This window comes from Notechis scutatus, chromosome Z, assembly GCF_049901735.1.
Source record: "Notechis scutatus isolate UNSWTSFEM ecotype Mainland chromosome Z, rNotScu1.2, whole genome shotgun sequence".
Taxonomy (NCBI): domain Eukaryota; kingdom Metazoa; phylum Chordata; class Lepidosauria; order Squamata; family Elapidae; genus Notechis; species Notechis scutatus.
The window spans coordinates 121,710,836-121,728,110 of NC_142025.1; the positions used below are offsets into that span (position 1 = coordinate 121,710,836).

At 50.3% G+C, this 17,275-nt stretch overlaps 1 protein-coding gene across 1 annotated transcript in view; it reads left to right on the forward strand.

Annotated features, from left to right (window-relative positions):
• Positions 1-17,275, forward strand: part of NLGN2 (neuroligin 2) — a 61,561-nt gene that overhangs the window by 43,293 nt on the left and 993 nt on the right. The window contains 6 exon segments of the mRNA XM_087948090.1: positions 2,870-2,992; positions 2,995-3,018; positions 7,606-7,698; positions 7,701-7,790; positions 13,711-14,280; positions 14,283-14,499. Of these exon segments, the coding sequence (XP_087804216.1) occupies positions 2,870-2,992; positions 2,995-3,018; positions 7,606-7,698; positions 7,701-7,790; positions 13,711-14,280; positions 14,283-14,499 (1,117 nt within the window).

A 17,275-nucleotide genomic window follows, 5' to 3' on the forward strand; every position in this document is an offset into this window, starting at 1 on the left:
CCATCGGCTAGCTCAGTCTGTCACATAAAATTTGCTTGCAAGCAAACTCACAAAATTAACACACAACGCACCATGCATGTAAATATTGAATTTTTTATTTTAAAAAAAGCAATTTTTACCCAAAATCAGGCAAAGCAGGCAGGCAGATTGAGTTGCTCACAGAATCATTCAGTGATCTATCTATCTGCCATCGGCTAGCTCGGTCTCTCAAATTTGCTTGCTGTGAGTCTGCATGGAATAACAGAACCTTCAGTCCTAAGGGAGGTTCGGCTGTGCTTAAAAGCAGAGCTGAAGATCTAAAGACTAGCTAGAAAGCAAGAAATCCAACCGTTTCCTGCTTCCTAGCTAATCTAAATCTCTCGGCACAGCAGAACAGCTGACGGTTGGAAAAAGGAAAAATAGCAATTTAGCAGGCAAGTTTGCCAGGTGAGGAGTGAGTGGGAGGCGAGGGTTCCTGTGGGCCTTGTGGGCGCCGCGCAGCCCTTGTGTTTCTGCACAGCCTGGATTAATTGCTCTGGGGGTGGGGTTGCTCTGGGGGTGAGATTTCTCTGCGGACCACCAAAATTTTCTCGCGGCCCACTGGTTGGTGACCACTGCCCCGGGGCAGAGAGATTGCAGAGGAAGGGATTGAAAGAGAGTTAAGCGTGCCACAATACACATTTCAAAAGGAATGGATTGATGCCAGGGAATTCTGGGAGTTGAAATCCATGCACCTTGCACGTCAAGTAAGGTTGTTTGGTGCACGAGGAATTCTGGGAATTGATCTTTGAAATTGAACGTAGAAGAACAGTGGGTGAGGATGTACTGAGACACGGGTGTGTAATCTGCTTGTGGCCGTAGGAGAGGCAAGCAAGGCCAGCCCATCAATAGAATTTGATTGAAACTATTAATGCATTCAATTCGTTGTGTACAATTAATACCGTCACTCGTCACCCTCATCATGAATATGGTTGGCTAAGGAGTTGGGGAGGTAGGTCAGCCCTTTTGGGAGGTCCTGCCCCATGGGAATTGCCAAGGTCATCCTTCAAGCTTAATTGAACAGGAAGCGTTATGCTGGAAGGGACTTTTAGTCTAACACACACACACACACATCCCAAACTCAAGGCAGGAATCGTTAAGCAGCAGGGAGAAAGCGATAGAAAGTCCATTTTAACTGCAAACAGCCATTGGAAGAAGGAAGGATGAAGGAAGGATGAAGAGGGAGGGAGGCTGGAAGAGAAAGGATGGGATGGAGGGAGGGAGGAGAATGAAGGAAAAGAAGAAAGAGGGGAAGGAAGGAAGGAAAAGGAAGGAGAGGGAGGGAGGGAGGATGGAAGAGAAAGGATGGGATGGAGGAAGGGAGGAGAATGAAGGAAAAGAAGGAAGAGAGGAAGGAGGGAGGATGGAAGAGAAAGGATGGGATGGAGGGAGGAAGAAAAGAAGAAGGGAGGGAGAAAGGAAGGAGAAGGAAGGATGAAGGGGGAGGGAGGGAAAGTGGGAGGGAGCGAGGGAGGAAGAATGGAAGAGAAAGGATGGGATGGAGGAAGGAAGGAAGGAAGAAGGGATGGGGAAGGGAGGGAGGGAGGGAGGGAGGAAGGAAGGATGAAGGGGAGGGAGAGAGGGGGTGGGAGCAAGGGAAAGGATGGAGAAAGGATGGGATAGAGGAAGGAAGGAAGGAAGGAAGGAAGGAAAGAAGGAGAGGAATTTACAAAGACCTTCTCCTGAGACAGCTGTGCATCAAGAGGGCCCTCATGCAGATGTGGGGGGTGTCCTTTCTCGTCCCCCTCCTCGCTCCTTCCCCTCTGGAAAGACAAGGGGAGGGGCTGAATGGAAACTGCTAATTAAGACCTCCTTGTGCGCCTAATTAACGCTTCCCCCTTGCACTGCATTAATTAGGCTCTGGGTTGCCATGGAAATGGGATGTGACCTAGAAACAGGAAGCCAGGGGTTTGGTGTGGGGGGAAGGGGGAGAGGGGGGCATTGGGTTGGTGGTGGGGTTGGGTTGTGTTTTTCCTCTCCCCCCCAAAAAAAATAAATAGAGGTGGGTTTGCAAGGAGGTTGCCCCCCGCACCGAATTCTCTTGACAGCCCGGAGCCAGTTTTACAAAGCAAAGGAGGCCGAAAAGCAGGAGGACAATCATCCCGTCTCATCGTCCCCCCACCCCCGTAACTCTTTCTGCCCACCTTCCCCCCTCCTCCACTGGCCCTCTCCTTCACGTTGGGTTGGTCCCGCAAATGAACCCCACCTGGTGGGAAACCCTGGATCTTCTTGATCACCTGGGTCTCCCACTTCATCGTGTCCTTGTCGTCATCATCCTCCGTCTCTCTCTCCCCCTCCCCGGTGCCTTCTGCTCTGGCCCTTCCTCAGCCTCCGGCCAACCCCTCCTTCTCCTGCTAGACCACCCTGGGCCTCCTCAGGAAACGGTGGCCCTTGGGTTCTCCTCCAACCGCAGCTCCTCTTCGTTGGGCGGAAGGCTTCCTCGGTCGCTCTCTTGCAGACGTTTCCATAGCCCCCAAAAAACTAGGGTTCACCCGTCGCCGTCCGTTGCCGGGAAAATGCCGCTCGGTTGGTTGGGTTGAGGCGTTGGAGATGGCCTTGGTCAGGAGAAGGCTGTCCCGCCGCCTCCCCACCCACCTTGCGGCCTGAGCGTCCTTGGCTTGGAGGACCCTCGTCCTCGTCGATGGACGCTTCCCCGGGCCCAAAACCCAGAGTGACCCTTGGCGCCAAGGGACTCTCCGGAAGACAAAATGGCCACCTGCAGCCTCTTGAGGGCCTTCAGATGTTGTGGTTGTAGGGTTGGGGGATATTATGGGCGGTCAAAGGATGGACTTGCTCTCTCGCGCTTGGGTTCCTCTGCCTCATGCTGGTGATTTTTTCTCGCCCCCCGCAGATATCCGAGACAGTGGGAAAAAACCTGTCATGCTGTTCATCCATGGTGGATCGTACATGGAAGGCACCGGAAACATGTTTGACGGCAGTGTGCTGGCTGCGTATGGAAATGTGATTGTTGTCACCTGAACTACCGGCTCGGCGTGCTGGGTATGGGGGGGGGCAAGGGGGTGTCCCAGGTTAGGCCTCTGCCTTGGGGAGAGGGGAGGTGACCCCCTTTCCTTTCCCATAAGTCAGGGCCTCTCCAAACTAGGCCCCATTTCTTTTTTTAAAGACTTCAGGACTTCAACTCCCAGAATCCCCCCCTGGCCAGCGAACGCGGCTCCTTTAAGACTTTTTGCATTTTGCATTTTAACTTTCTTTTGGAATAAAATATATTTAAAAAAAGAAAAAAGAAACGTGTTTAACAAATAGACTAGAATTCCCAGAATTCCTCAGCCAGCAAACGCGGCCCCTTTTTAAGACTTGCATTTTAACTTTCTGTTGGAACAATATATATAAAAACATTTTTTTTTTCATTCTGGGAATTAAAACAATAGACTTGTGGATTTCAATTCCCAGAATTCCTCAGCCAGCAAACACGGCCCATTTAAGAATTGCATTTTGCATTTTAACTTTCTTTTGGAATTGTGTGTGTGTGTGTGTGTGTGTGTGTATACTGGAAATTGAAGTCCACAAGTCTATTTTTAAACAAAAGTTGGAAAGGACCTTGTAGGTCATCTAGTCCAACCCCCCCTCAAATATTAGAAGGCTACTCTCCTGTCTCCCCTGGTCCTTTTGTTCCTTAAAATCATATTAAAGTCAGATTAGCAGAGTTGGAAGGGACCTTGGAGGTCATCTAGTCCAAACCCCCCCCCCCTCAAATATTGGAAGGCTGCTCTCCTGTCTCCCCTGGTCCTTCTCTTCCCTAGACCAGCCAGGCCCAGTTCCTGCAACCGCTCATCATCTGTTTGAGCCTCCAGTACCTTAATCTTCCTGGGTTGCCCTTCTCTGCACTTTTTCTACAGTCTCAACATCCTTTTTATAATGTGGTGACCAAAACTGGATGCAGTACTCCAGGTGTGGCCTTACTCAGGCTTTACAGAGTGGTATTAGTCCCTCCCTTGATCTGGATTGTATCCCTCTGTTAATGCCATTTAGGATTGCATTAGCTTTTTTGGCTGCCGCTGCTGCTGCTGCACACGGCTGGATCCTCTTTAGCTGGTTGTCCACTAAGACTCCAAGATCTCTTATTACAGTTCCTGCTATTGAGCCTGGTTTCTCCTATATGTCTATATGTGTCCTTTTGGTTTTTCTTGCCTAAGTACACATATAGACTGGGTGAGAAACACGGACTTAAGGGCTGTGGGATGTAAAGGATGGCTTTCAAAACGGTTGTTTGGGGTAGCCCAATTCCTATCCTGCAGCGTCATTGTGCAATAAAACACACAATCCCCGATTTTCAATTCTTTTTTCCCACCTGGTCCTGTGTGGACAATCTCATGTTTTCGTTGTTCTCCTAACCAATGCACACACACACACACACACACACACACACACAAAATCTGGAACGGCATATGATTAAAAACATTGCATTTTGCCCTGAAGTCTGCTCGTGCAACCCTTTGCTGTTAAGGATTGGCCCTGTAGTACAACAAAACTGCCAAGTTGGATGATTTCTGGGTTTGGAGGCCGATGATGCCGGCTTGGGTGTAAGGGCTGCGACCTTAAAACAAATGGGCACCATCCATTGCATTGGCGTGGGGTGTGGCTCCTCCTCTCCTCCTCTTCCTCCTCCTCCTCCTCCCCTTTTCGCCTCCCCCTCTGGGTGTGAAATTTTTACCCAGGCGCAACAGAAATTAATATTTCATTCAGAAAGTGTTGAATAATGAATGGCCTGGGCCTCGTAATCTCCAGCAAAAGAGCCCCAGGACAGAGGGCGGATGATGAATTTTGGAAGGCAGTGCAAATGTTGAGCCCAGGCAAGAAAGGAAGGAAGGAAGGGGGAGAGAGAGAGAGAAAAAAAAAAGAAAGAGAAAGAAAAAGAAAGAAAGAAAAGAAAGAAAGAAAGAAAGAAAGAAAGAAAGAAAGAAAGAAAGAAAGAAAGAAAGAAAGAAAGAAAGAAAGAAAGAAAAAGAAAGAAAGAAAGAGGAGAAGAAAGAAAAAGGAAAAGAAATATAAAAAGATGTTTCCCATCGATCGCTGTTCTTCGACTCCTTTCGTTTAAAATGAGACGCGAAAGCCATTTTTTAAGACTTGTGGGACTTCAACTCCCAGAATGCCCCAAATCAGGTATGACAATTAAAATGGGAAACGGACATTGCTGGCTTGGGACACATTCTGGGAGTTGAAGTCCACAAGTGGCCACGTTTGGAGTAATCCAGGTATATTACACCAGCCACCTTCCCACCATCTATTTTTTTAAAAAATTGCCCAGTCCAAAAAAAAATGCAATATAAGGTTGTTGACCCTTCTTGTCCTGCCCATTGCTAAATTCTGGCAATGCCTTGCTGGCTAGGGAATTCTGGGAGTTGGAGTCCACAAGTTTGGGACAGCCTTGCTCTAAGCAGTATTTCTCACCCTTGGCCCCCTCTCAAGGCAGGTGGACTTCAACTCCCAGAATTCCCCAGCCGGCAGACCAGCGTCCACTTAATTTTCATTTCATTTAGCCCATCTTTGACCTGTTTATTAATGTAGCTTTTCATTGGTTACTTTTCCACTTTGCTGAAATCAAGGTATATTACGGCGGCCACGTTTCCACCATCTATAGGTCCATGATGGCGAACCTATGGTACAACTTACCTCACTGCGCATGCGTGCACCTCCCAGCTGGTTATTCGGCCCTTTTTCAGCCTCCCAGAGGCTCAAGGCAAGCCTCTGCAGCCTTTGGAGGTCAAAAAACGGGCCCGTTTCGCCACTTTGTGTATTTCCGAAAATAGTGATGAAACGGGCCCCTTTTTTGGCCACCAAAGGCTGCAGAGGCTTCCCTTGAGCCTCTGGGAGGCTGAAAAAGGGCCGAATAACCAGCTGGGCGGCACGCGCATAGGCAGTGCGAGTAACGGGATGGCAGGGGGGATCGAGCGCGCATGCGCAGGGGGTGTGGAGGCCGCCACCCTGCGCACGTTGCCTTCTGGGTGCTGGCATGCGAGCAAGCGCACGCCCAATTTTCGGCACAGGAGCCCAAAATGGCCAGCCATCACTGATACAGGTAGTCGAGCCATATTTCTTCTTGTCCTGCCCTGGTAAATCCTTGCTGGCTGGGGAATTCTGGGAGTTGGAGTCCACTCAGTTGAAAGTAGCCAAGGTTGAGATACGCCTGCTATAAATCCAGATCAAGGGCGACCAATGCTCACAGATGCTCGGGGGTTGGTGGTAACCGGGGGATTCTATAGAACCGGTTGTTACGATCCTGCGCGGTTCAGAGAACCGGCAAATCGTGGCCCTGGCTGGCCCCTCCCCTCCAAGTCAGTTCTTATTGCTCATGGGTGACGTCGCACACATACTCGACATCGCTGACTGCATTGTCTCCCCATCACCACCCCCCGGTCACTTGGTAAGGATGGTTTTTTCCCCCTCCTGATGATCAGCTGTGCTGGAATCCCCCTTGCTGTCCAGGAGGAAGGAAGGAAGGAAGGAAGGAAGGAAGGAAGGAAGGAAGGAAGGAAGGAAGGAAGGAAGGAGAGAGGAGGAGGAAGGAAGGAGAGGAGGAGGAAGGAAGGAAGAGAAGGAGGAAGGAAGGAGGGGAGGAGCAAGGAAGGAAGGAAGAGAAGGAGGAAGGAAGAGGAGGAGGAAGGAAGGAGAGGAGGAGCAGGGAAGGAAGGAAGAGGAGGAGGAAGGAAGAGGAGGAAGGAAGGAGAGAAGGAGGAAGGAAGTAGAGGAGAAGAGCAAGGAAGGAAGGAAGAGGAGGAGGAAGGAAGAGGAGGAAGAAGGAAGGAGGAGGAAGGTAGGAAGGAGAGGAGGAAGGAAGGAGAGGAGGAGGAGGAAGGAAGGAAGGAAGGAAGGAAGGAAGGAAGGAAGGAAGGAAGAGGAGAAAGGAAGAAGGAGGAGGAGGGAGGAAGGAGAGGAAGGAAGGAAGAGAAGGAGGAAGGAGAGGAGGAGCAAGGAAGGAAGAGGAGGAAGGAAGGAGAGGAGGAAGGAAGGAGGAGGAAGAAGGAAGAAAGGAAGGAAGGAGAGGAGGAGGGAGGAAGGAGAGGAAGGAAGGAAGAGGAGGAGGAAGGAAGAGGAGGAAGGAAGGAGAGGAGGAGCAAGGAAGGAAGAGGAGGAAGGAAGGAGAGGAGAGGAGAGGAGGAGGAAGGAGAGGAAGGAAGGAAGAGGAGGAGGAAGGAAGAGGAGAAAGGAAGGAGAGGAGGAAAGAAGGAGGAGGAAGGAAGAAAGGGAGGAAGGAGAGGAAGGAAGGAAGAGGAGGAAGGAAAGAGGAGGAAGGAAGGAGAGGAGGAGCAAGGAAGGAGAGGAGGAAGGAAGGAGGAGGAAGAAGGAAGAAAGGAAGGAAGGAGAGGACGATCAGCTGTTCCAACGATCAGCTGTCCTGGGATCCCCCTTCCCGTCCTACTACTTCACCGAGGAGCCTTCCCTGAGGCCAAAATAAAATGAGGGGAGGGTTGTGCTGTGAAGAGGAAGAAGCAGTCCCTCCCACCCAGTCACTTGGCCACGCCCCAGAGCCAGTGGTTTAAAAAAAAGTGTTGAACCCCACCCTGGTGGCCCCATTGTACCCCAATCCTCCTTCCTGGTTTTCTGATTTCTCCTTTGTCCTCGCGACAGGGTTCATGAGCACCGGGGACCACTCGACCAAGGGGAACTACGGCCTCCTCGACCAGATCCAGGCCTTGAGGTGGCTGAACGAGAACATCGGTCATTTGGGGGCGATCCGGAGCGCATCACCATCTTTGGATCCGGCGCCGGGGCATCCTGCGTCAACCTGCTCATCCTCTCCCATCACTCGGAAGGTAGGGCTGCACCAGCCGTGGATGATGGGGGCGGGGGCGGTAGTGGCGGCGGGGGTGATGTTGTCCTGGTAGCATCCAGTGCCCAAAACAAAACAAAACCAGAAACCGGGGTTCTTCAAATGAGTCCTTTGACTTAGAACCGTTGTTAAGCAAGACAATGGCTAAATTGAGTTTGGCCCCATTTTACGACCTCTCTTGTTCTGACCTCGGCTTATCCAGCAAAGTCCCCGGCCAACAGTCTTTCAAGGGTGAATTGCAACCACAGACCTTTATCAGGCTTGGAGAGTTGCTAGGCCGACAGCTTCCAAACGCCACGCTGTAGCAGCAATGATTTGGCAAGAAGTCAGGAACCGAACGGATTGAATGAATTGTCTCTTGCAAATCCCACTCACATTTCACTCCTCTTTATTCTCTCTGGGAGGGGCCATTCACCATCCACCTGTGGCTTTACTCCCGAGTCGATCCTTGTTCCTTAACTGTTCCCTTCTCCTGGCAGCTCTGCGCATGAGCACACTGGGAACAGGCTCCAGCTGTTCTTCTTCCCCACTGATCTCCGACTACGAAGGCAGGTGATAACTGTTGGACGTCCATGGCCCCATCTCTGCCTGTATAAACTCATTCTGTGCTACCAAACCAACAAACTATGGTTTACTGACAGTCAAGGCAGATTAGTGGCACATAAGTGTTCGCAGAATTCAAGGAGGCCTGGCCTTAGCTCGTTGTGGGTGCAAAGAGACTCCAAAACTTTTTCACGTTGCCGAAATCCAAGTTATATTATGTCGACTACATTCCCACCATCTATTAAAAAAATAATTACCCCATCCTCCAAAAAATATGCGATAAATATAGTTTAGCCATATTTCTTCTTGTCCTACCTACCCATGCTAACCCTAACCCTACCTGAGTGGATCAGGTACAGCAGGGGTTGCCAACCTTTGGGACCTCCGGGACCACCAAACTCATAATTTTAAATCCCAGGGACCACTAACTGGTTCTGTGGGTGTGGCCTAATTTGTGGGTGTGGCTTGGTGGTCATGTGACCGGCTGGGCATGTCTTGTATGTGAATATTATAAATATTTATATAAATATTGATTTTTTAATTAAAAAAGGGCAACTTTTACCCAAAATCAGGCAAAGCAGGCAGGCAAATTGAGTTGCTCACAGAATCACAGATTCATTCAGAGATCTATCTATCTGCCATCAGTTACCTGAGTCTGTCACATAAAATTTGCTTGCAAGCAAACTCACAAAATGAACTCACAACACACCATGTATGTAAATATTGATTATTATTTTTAATAAAAAAGGAGCAACTTACCCAAAATCAGGCAAAGCAGGCAGGCAGATTGAGTTGCTCACAGACCCATTCAGTGATCTATCTCTCTGCCATCGGCTAGCTCAGTCTGTCACATAAAATTTCCTTGCTGTGAGTCTGCACTGAATAAGAGCACCTTCAGTCCTAGGGGAGGTTCGGCTGTGCTTAAAAGCAGAGCCGCAGATCTAAAGACTAGCTAGAAAGCAAGAAATCCAACCGTTTCCTGCTTCCTAGCTAATCTAAATCTCCCGGCACAGCAGAACAGCTGACGGTTGGAAAAAGGAAAAATAGCAATTTAACAGACAAGTTTGCCAGGTAAGGAGTGAGTGGGAGGCGAGGTTCCCGCAGGCCATGTGGGCTGCGCAGCCCTTGTGTTTCTGCGCAGCCTGGATTAATTGCTTCGGGAGGTGAGATTTCTCTGCGGACCACTGGTTGGTGACCGCCCGAGGTAGTGGTAGTATTCAGCCGGTTCGCACCAGATTGGGTGAACCGGTAGGAAGGATTTGGTGTGGGTCGCCGAACCGGTAATAAGTTCTGGCTGGCCACGTCCCCCAACCCGGTTGCCCGGTCGCCACTGGATCGCTTGCCCCACTCACCCGATGCTCGTCCCTTAAGGTTATTTCTTCATTTTTTCCCCCCTCCTGACAATCAGCTATTTGTATGATCGGGCGCGGTGGTGCAAGCCTGTAATCCAGCTACTCCGGAGGCTGAGGCTGGCAGATCGCTTGAGCTCAGGAGTTCTGAGCTGCAGTGGGCTATGCCGATCGGGTGTCCACACTAACGTCAGCATCAATATGGTGGTCCCGAGGGCCACCAGGTTGCCTAGGGAGGGTATCTTGTCCCAAGCAATATTTATCTTCCCAAATATTGGGATAAGGAGATAAACACTACAAAGGCTTCCGTACAAAGTTTCTTTATTGGATTATATCAGGCATCCTCAAGGTATAACTCACAGTTACGTTGAGATTCATCTAAAGTCCAATCTTTTGCACTGTCGTCTTCATAGTGTGAAAATAGGGCTATCCTCATCCCATAACGATATAGCAAGGAAAACTCCAGCATGATGCTGGGCTCCAGGTAAGAATGCTCCAAAAACTCCCCAGCCCAACCAGAGGTCAATTCAGTTACCAATCAGGAGTACAGATGTGACCATATGACATGAACTACATTTCCCATGAGGCATTCCCTTAAGGGGACAGCTCTCATTCTCAAACTTAACTATATACTGTCTAACCAGCACAAGGGGTGAAACGGCCCAGGTGGGAGACGGAGCAGGTCAGCTGTTCCAGGATTCCTCTCGCTGAGGCCCAGGAAGGCAAAAAATGGAGGGAGGGCTCAGGGCCCCCTCCTCCATTTTTGCCTTCCTGAGCCCCAGAGGAGCCTTCTGGGAACAAACACTCCCCCCTCCAAAGGCTCCTCTGCAAAAAAGCAAAAAAAAAAAGCCATGCCCACCCAGTCACATGGCCCTGCCCAGCAAGCCATGCCCACAGAACTAATAGTAAAAAAAAATGTTTTTTGAATCCCACCACTGATCCAGTGGTTTGTAGGGACATGAAATGGGGGTCAACTCGTAAAACTGTCCTGTGCCTTTTCCCCCCCGAGTTGCTCTAATCAAAGGGAGATGGGGGCGGAATGTGTAGGAGCAGTACGGCCATTAAAACCAGAAGTACATTCCACGCTTCTCTTACAAAGATTGTAGCGCAGGCTACCGGATCTTCTGCCCGCGAAAATCCTTCGTTGGAGAATGTGATTGATGACACACCCTGGAGGAGTGGGTGGGAACAGGGTCACGGGGGACCGTAAATAACGTGTGAGAGAGTGGGCTACATACGGGTCTGTGCCGACTTGTTGCTCCTCGTGGATCTTTTGGGTTCTTCTGAACCTTGGTTCGAAGCTCACAGTTTAATTTGGGCAATCGGCGGAACCCTGACACTAGGTTTGTCCCCCTTGAGATGAGAGGAAGAAAAAGAGATGAAAGTGAAAGGCATAAAAAGAGACAGATGACGCCTAATCCATTCATCCATCCATCTACAGGTAATCCTTGATTTACAACATTTCCATTTTGTGACCGCTCAAAGTTACAACAGCTCTGAAAAAAAAGGACTTAGGACTAGTTTTCACATTTAACGACCCCTGCCGTATCCCCATAGTCATGTCATCAAAATTCTGACTCCTATTTATGATGGTCTCCATCTTCTGGGGGAGTGGGGGGGTCAGATCATCTTCTTTGGCGACCATCCGATGAGCCAAGTCAATGGCCAGATTCACATCTCCAACGCCTCACTTAGCAGCCAGGACAAGAAAGGTCATAAAACAGGGCAAAACTCGCTTTTAACACCTGTCTCACTTAGCGACATAATTTTTTTTTGGGGGGTGAGTCTACCTGTATTTATCGCATTTAAGGACCGCCTGTTGTGGTTCGACGGCAGCGGAGCCGGATAGTGGGGAAGAACGGGGATCAGTCCGGGAGTCTGGGGAGGACTCAGGCGAGGGCCCTGCGTCCGATACAGAGATGGGGCCAGGACCATCTGGGAGTGGGGGGCTGCCTCCAGAGCCTGGCAACAGCAAGGCTGAGGACCCAAGGGAGCCTGTTCCCGGTGCACCTGTGCGCAGAGCTGCCAGAAGGCGAGAGCAGCTTGAGACAAAAGGGGCGACTCGGTTGCTAGGTTGGGAGGTGATTGCCCCTCCCCAAGGGATAAAAGTCAGGCCAAGATGACAAAACCTTTGCAGGAAGCAACATTCGGTTTGAACCTTGAAGCTCTGTGTGGACTTTGTACTTCAGTTGACTTGTTTTTTACAGTCCATTTGGCACTTTAGTTGTTGGCAGCCATTCAAAGGAGAGAAAGGTGGGTGCTTATCTCGAGGGACTCTTTGGGATTCATTACCGGCTGGGAATGCACATAATTCCCAGCGTTGCAATAAAACAAAGAGTTGTTTTAACTGAGCATGTGCTTAATTATGGTCTCGGGAACAGCCTTTGTCAGAACAACCGTCTCCCTCACAGGGGGACTCTGAACATTGCTGTCCTTGACTTACGACGGCCATTTGTTTGAAATGACATTGGGACTCCTGATTGGGTGGGGGAGGTTTGACTGGAGGACCTCCGTGGTCCCTTCCAAGTATTTTCTTCTCTCCTATTATTCCGCTATTCTTTCTACGATCACATGTATCCATCCCAACCATCCAGTCCAAGAAAGTCTCCAATGGTATATAGGCTCTCTTGCCATGGGCAGGGGGCTGGACTAGAGGACCACCAAGATCCCTTCCAGACCTATTATTCCTTCCAAACCGACGTAAGAGTCATGGTGGCGCAGTGTTTTAGAGCATGGCCTTGCAGGTTCTATACTCTCCCCACGGCCAGCGGTTCGATTCTGAGCGGCTCAAGGTGGACTCAGCCTTCCATCCTTCTTCCCAAGGTTGGTAAAATGAGGACCCAGATTGTTGGGGGGGTAGAGCAGGAGGCTGACTGGGTACAGATCGCTGGAGAGCACCGTGCAGAGCGGTATATAAGTCTTAAGTGCTGTTGCTTAGGAAGGAAGGAAGGAAGGAAGGAAGGAAGATGGAAGGAAGGAAGGAGAGAAAATGGGGAGGGAGGGAGGAAGGAAGGAAAGAATGAAGGAAGGAGAGAAAATGGGGAGGGAGGGAGGGAGGAAGTAAGGAAGGGAGGAGAGAAAATGGGGAGGGAGGCAAGGAAGGAAGGAGAGAAAATGGGGAGGGAGGCAAGGAAGGAGGAAGGAAGGAAAGAAGGAGGGCTTAAAATACTGTGAAGAGGTATATAAGTCTAAGTGGTGTTGCTTGGGAAGGAAGGAAGGAAGGAAGGAAGGAAGGAAGGAAGGAAGGAAGGAAGCTCTGCCCACTGCCAGCAATTTGGTCCTGACCTCAGGGACCACCCAACTCATCATTTTAAATCCCGCAGACCGGAGACCTTGGGAAAATCCCCCAAAAAGTCTGCAGGAAATCCCCACCCCGTATTCCTACCGATCCATCATTCTTTAATTGGGATCGCAAGGATGCCGTCTCCAGCTCCATTCTCAGGGGAGAGAGAGAGGAGAGAGACTTTTGGCTGCTTGCAAGGAAAGCAGCAGAAGTCGCAGAAGTCTTTCTTTCTCTCCCCAAACTCACCAGAAATGAGACTTGTGGCCCCGGCGCAGCCTCTTGGAGCAGGAGGCCTTGCAGGGTCCCAAAGACTCATTTCTGGCAGAGTTTGGGGAGAGAAAGAAAGACTCTGGCTGCTTTCCTTGCGTGCAGCCAAAAGCAGAAGAAGAAAGAAGCGGAAAGAAGCAGCCCAGTGGCCAGGCCAGGCGCGTGAGGCAAGTGGGGCAAGTTCCCCCTCTGCCCTTTCCCCCTTCCCTCACTACCTCATGGTGTGCGCAATGCAAGCAACGCAAGCCTTGTGTTCCCGGGCCATGTGGGCGGCGTAACCTTGTGTTCCCACGCAGCCTGGATTCATTGCTTTGAGGGGGTGATATTTTTCTGCAGACCACCCAAATTTTCTCACGGACCACCAGTGGTCCCGGCCCGCTGCTCTCTGCTCTAACCTCCGAGCCCCGGTAACCGTTGTCCGTTTGGGTTGCTGACCCCTCTTCTCCTTCCCCGTCCCACAGGTTTATTCCAGAAAGCCATCGCTCAGAGCGGCACCGCCATATCCAGTTGGTCCGTCAACTACCAGCCGCTCAAGTACACGCGTATGTTGGCCTCCAAGGTCGGCTGTGACCACCTGGACACCGGCAGTACGGTGGAATGCCTACGGCGGAAACCTTACCGGGAGCTGGTGGACCAGGACATCCAGCCCGCCCGCTACCACATCGCTTTTGGCCCCGTGGTGGATGGCGACGTGGTCCCCGACGACCCGGAGATCCTGATGCAGCAGGGCGAGTTCCTCAACTACGACATCCTGATTGGGGTCAACCAAGGGGAGGGTCTGAAGTTCGTGGAGGACTCCATGGAGAACGAGGACGGCATCTCGGCCAGCTACTTCGACTTCACCATCTCCAACTTTGTGGACAACCTGTACGGGTACCCGGAGGGCAAGGACATCTTGCGGGAGACCATCAAGTTCATGTACACCGACTGGGCCGACCGGGACAACGGCGAGATGCGCCGCAAGACCCTGCTGGCACTCTTCACCGACCACCAGTGGGTGGCGCCTGCCGTGGCCACGGCCAAGCTCCACGCCAGTACCAGTCACCTGTCTACTTCTACACCTTCTACCATCACTGCCAGACGGACACGCGGCCCGAGTGGGCCGACGCAGCCCATGGGGACGAGATCCCTTACGTCTTCGGCGTGCCCATGATCGGGGCCACGGACCTCTTCCCTTGCAACTTCTCCAAGAATGACGTCATGTTGAGCGCCGTGGTCATGACCTACTGGACCAATTTTGCGAAGACAGGGTGAGCACGACGCCGATGTGGTGGTGGTGGTGGTTGTGGTTATTGTTGTTATTCCAGGAGATTCTCAAGTTCTCCAGGTTGTGGTTGTCCCCAAGGTTTCCCTTCTCCTCCGAGAAGCTTCTTCGGCTCTGACAGGAGGGTGGCGGGGGAAGGGAAGGATTCATATTCCTTGCAGGCAGGTGGTCATTTGTGTCCTTTTTGGAGGGCCGTTGAGGCCTCTTGGAAGTTGGAGGGAGGGCGGAGATAAACCTCCAAGTGGTCTCAACGACCCTTGAAAAAGGATGCAAGCGACCAGCTTGTCTGCAAGGACTCTAAATCCTGACCTGGATGACTGAGAATCTCCCTAGACGTGTGGTACGTATGTATGTGTATATATACAGGGTCTCCTGCTTGAGCAGGGGTTGGTCTAGAAGACCTCCAAGGTCCCTCCCCTTCTCTGATTCTAAAATTCTTCCTTCCTTCTTCTTTTTCATGTTCTTTCTTTCTCTTCCTCTTTCCCTTTCTTTCTTTCTTCCTTTTTCCATTCTTAATCTTTCTTTCCTTCCTTCCTTCCTTCCTTCCTTTCTTTCTTTCTTTCTTTCTTTCTTTCTTTCTTTCTTTCTTTCTTTCTTTCTTTCTTTCTTTCTTTCTTTCTTCTTTCTTCTTTCTTTCAGAAATGGTGTAAGGTCTCCTACTTGGGCGGGCAGGGGTTGGACTAGATGACCTACAAAGTCCCTTCCAACTCTTTTATTTTGTCCTTCCTTCCTTCCTTCCTTCCTTCCTTCCTTCCTTCCTTCCTTCCTTCCTTCTTCCATCTCTTCCCTTTCTTTCTTTCTTTCTTTCTTTCTTTCTTTCTTTCTTTCTTTCTTTCTTTCTTTCTTTCTCTTTCTTTTTCCTTTTTCTTCCTTCCTTCCTTTCTTTCTCTTTCTTTCATTCTTTCTCTTTCTTTTTCTTTTTCTTCCTTCCTTCCTTTCTTTCTCTTTCTTTCATTCTTTTTCTTTCTTTCTTTTTCTTTTTCTTCCTTTCTCTGTCTCTGTCTCTCTCCCTCTCTCCCTCTCTCTCTCAAAAGTGCTTTTTTCAGGAGGCAACTGGACTTTCTGGTTTTTGTCTTTCGAAGATGTTTTGCTTCTCATCCCAGAAGCTTCCTCAGCTCCGATTGGAGGGTGATGGGGAAGGGAAGGATTTGTACCCTTTGCAGACAGCTGGTCATTTGCACCCTTCTTAGAGAGCCGTTGAGGCCACGTTAGAGGTTTGCCTGTGTCCTCAGGGTCACCTGAGCGTTGCAAACAGGTATGTGGCCTTTCTGGAACCGCTGAAAGGAGCTGCATTGTGGACACAAAGGCTCTCCAAAACAAAGGCTTTCGGAGAAAAACACAGAACGTCCAGTGGCCTCTGGAAAAAGTACTTTTGGGAGAAAGAAAGGAAGGAAGGAAGGAAGGAAGGAAGGAAGGAAGAAAGGAAGGAAGAAAGAGGGGGAGGAGAGGGAGGAAGGAAGGAAGGAAAGAAAAGGAAGGAAGGAAGGAAGGAAGGAAGGAAAGAAAGAAAGAAAGAAAGAAAGAAAGAAAGAAAGAAAGAAAGAAAGAAAGAAAGAAAGAAAGAAAGAAAGAAAGAAAGAGAGGGAGAGGGAGGCAGGAAGGAAAGAAAGAAAGAGAGGGAGGGAGGGAGGGGGAGGAAGGAAGGAAGGAAGAGAAAGGAAAGAAAGAAAGGGAGGGAGGGAGAGGGAGGGAGGAAAGAAAGAAAGAGAGAGAGAGAGAGAGAGGAGGGAGGGAGGGGAGGGAGGGAAGGAAAGAAAGAAAGAAAGAAAGAAAGAAAGAAAGAAAGAAAGAAAGAAAGAAAGAAAGAAAGGCGAAAACAGCCTCCCGGGCTCCAGAGGCCGAAAATGGACTTCTGGGAGGCCCATTTTTCATCCTCCCGATGCCCTTACCTGGCATCCAAAACAGGCGGTGTGGGGCTCCGGGCGTGGCAGGGCAGGGCGGGCAGGGCCAGTCAGGGGTGGCAGTTGCGGTTCGTCCGAACCGATCATGATAAATGATAAAAATTAGCAAACAGTTCCCACAAACTGGAGCAAACCGGTAGTAGCCTACCCTTTGTCAGTCCTACCAGTAGTAGAGTCAGGAGGCCACTCAAAGCCAAGGCACGTTAAAGATCCAAGTTTATTCCCTCCTTGCCCATAGAAGGGGATATTTGGTGTTTCATGACCCAACTAGGGAACATCATCAGTGCTAGGAGGGAGAGGAGGAGGAGGAGGAAAGGAAGGAGGAGAGGGAGGAGGAGGAGGAGGAGGAAGAAGAAGAAAAGGAGAAAGAGGAGGACTGTGGAGTCCTTGGGGTTCTCTGAGCTTGGTGGTTTCCTTTGCAAACGTTTTCGTGACCCAACTAGGGAACATCATCAGCCCTGAAAGAGGGGAAGAAGGAGTAAGAAAAAACAGGAGGAAGAAAAGGAGAGGAGGAGGAGGAGGAGGAGGAGGAGGAGGCAAACTGTGAGGTTCTTGGTGCTCTCCGAGTTGGGTGGTTTCCTTGCAGATGTTTCGTGACCCAACTAGGGAACATCATCAGTGGTAGCAGGGAAGGGGTTCGCGGGGAGGAAGAGGAGGAGGACTGTGGGGTCCTTGGGGGGGGGGGTCTCTGAGTTGGGTGGTTTGACACCCCTGCCCTAAGCCATCCCGGACAAAGGGCTGCCCAGTCTCTTCTGCAAAACCTCGCCTTTCTGGTGGCAAGCAGTTCCACCGGTGAATTGTTCTAACTGTTAGGAAATTTTTCCTCCTTAGTCCTAGGTTGCTTCTCTGCCCTTGATGAAT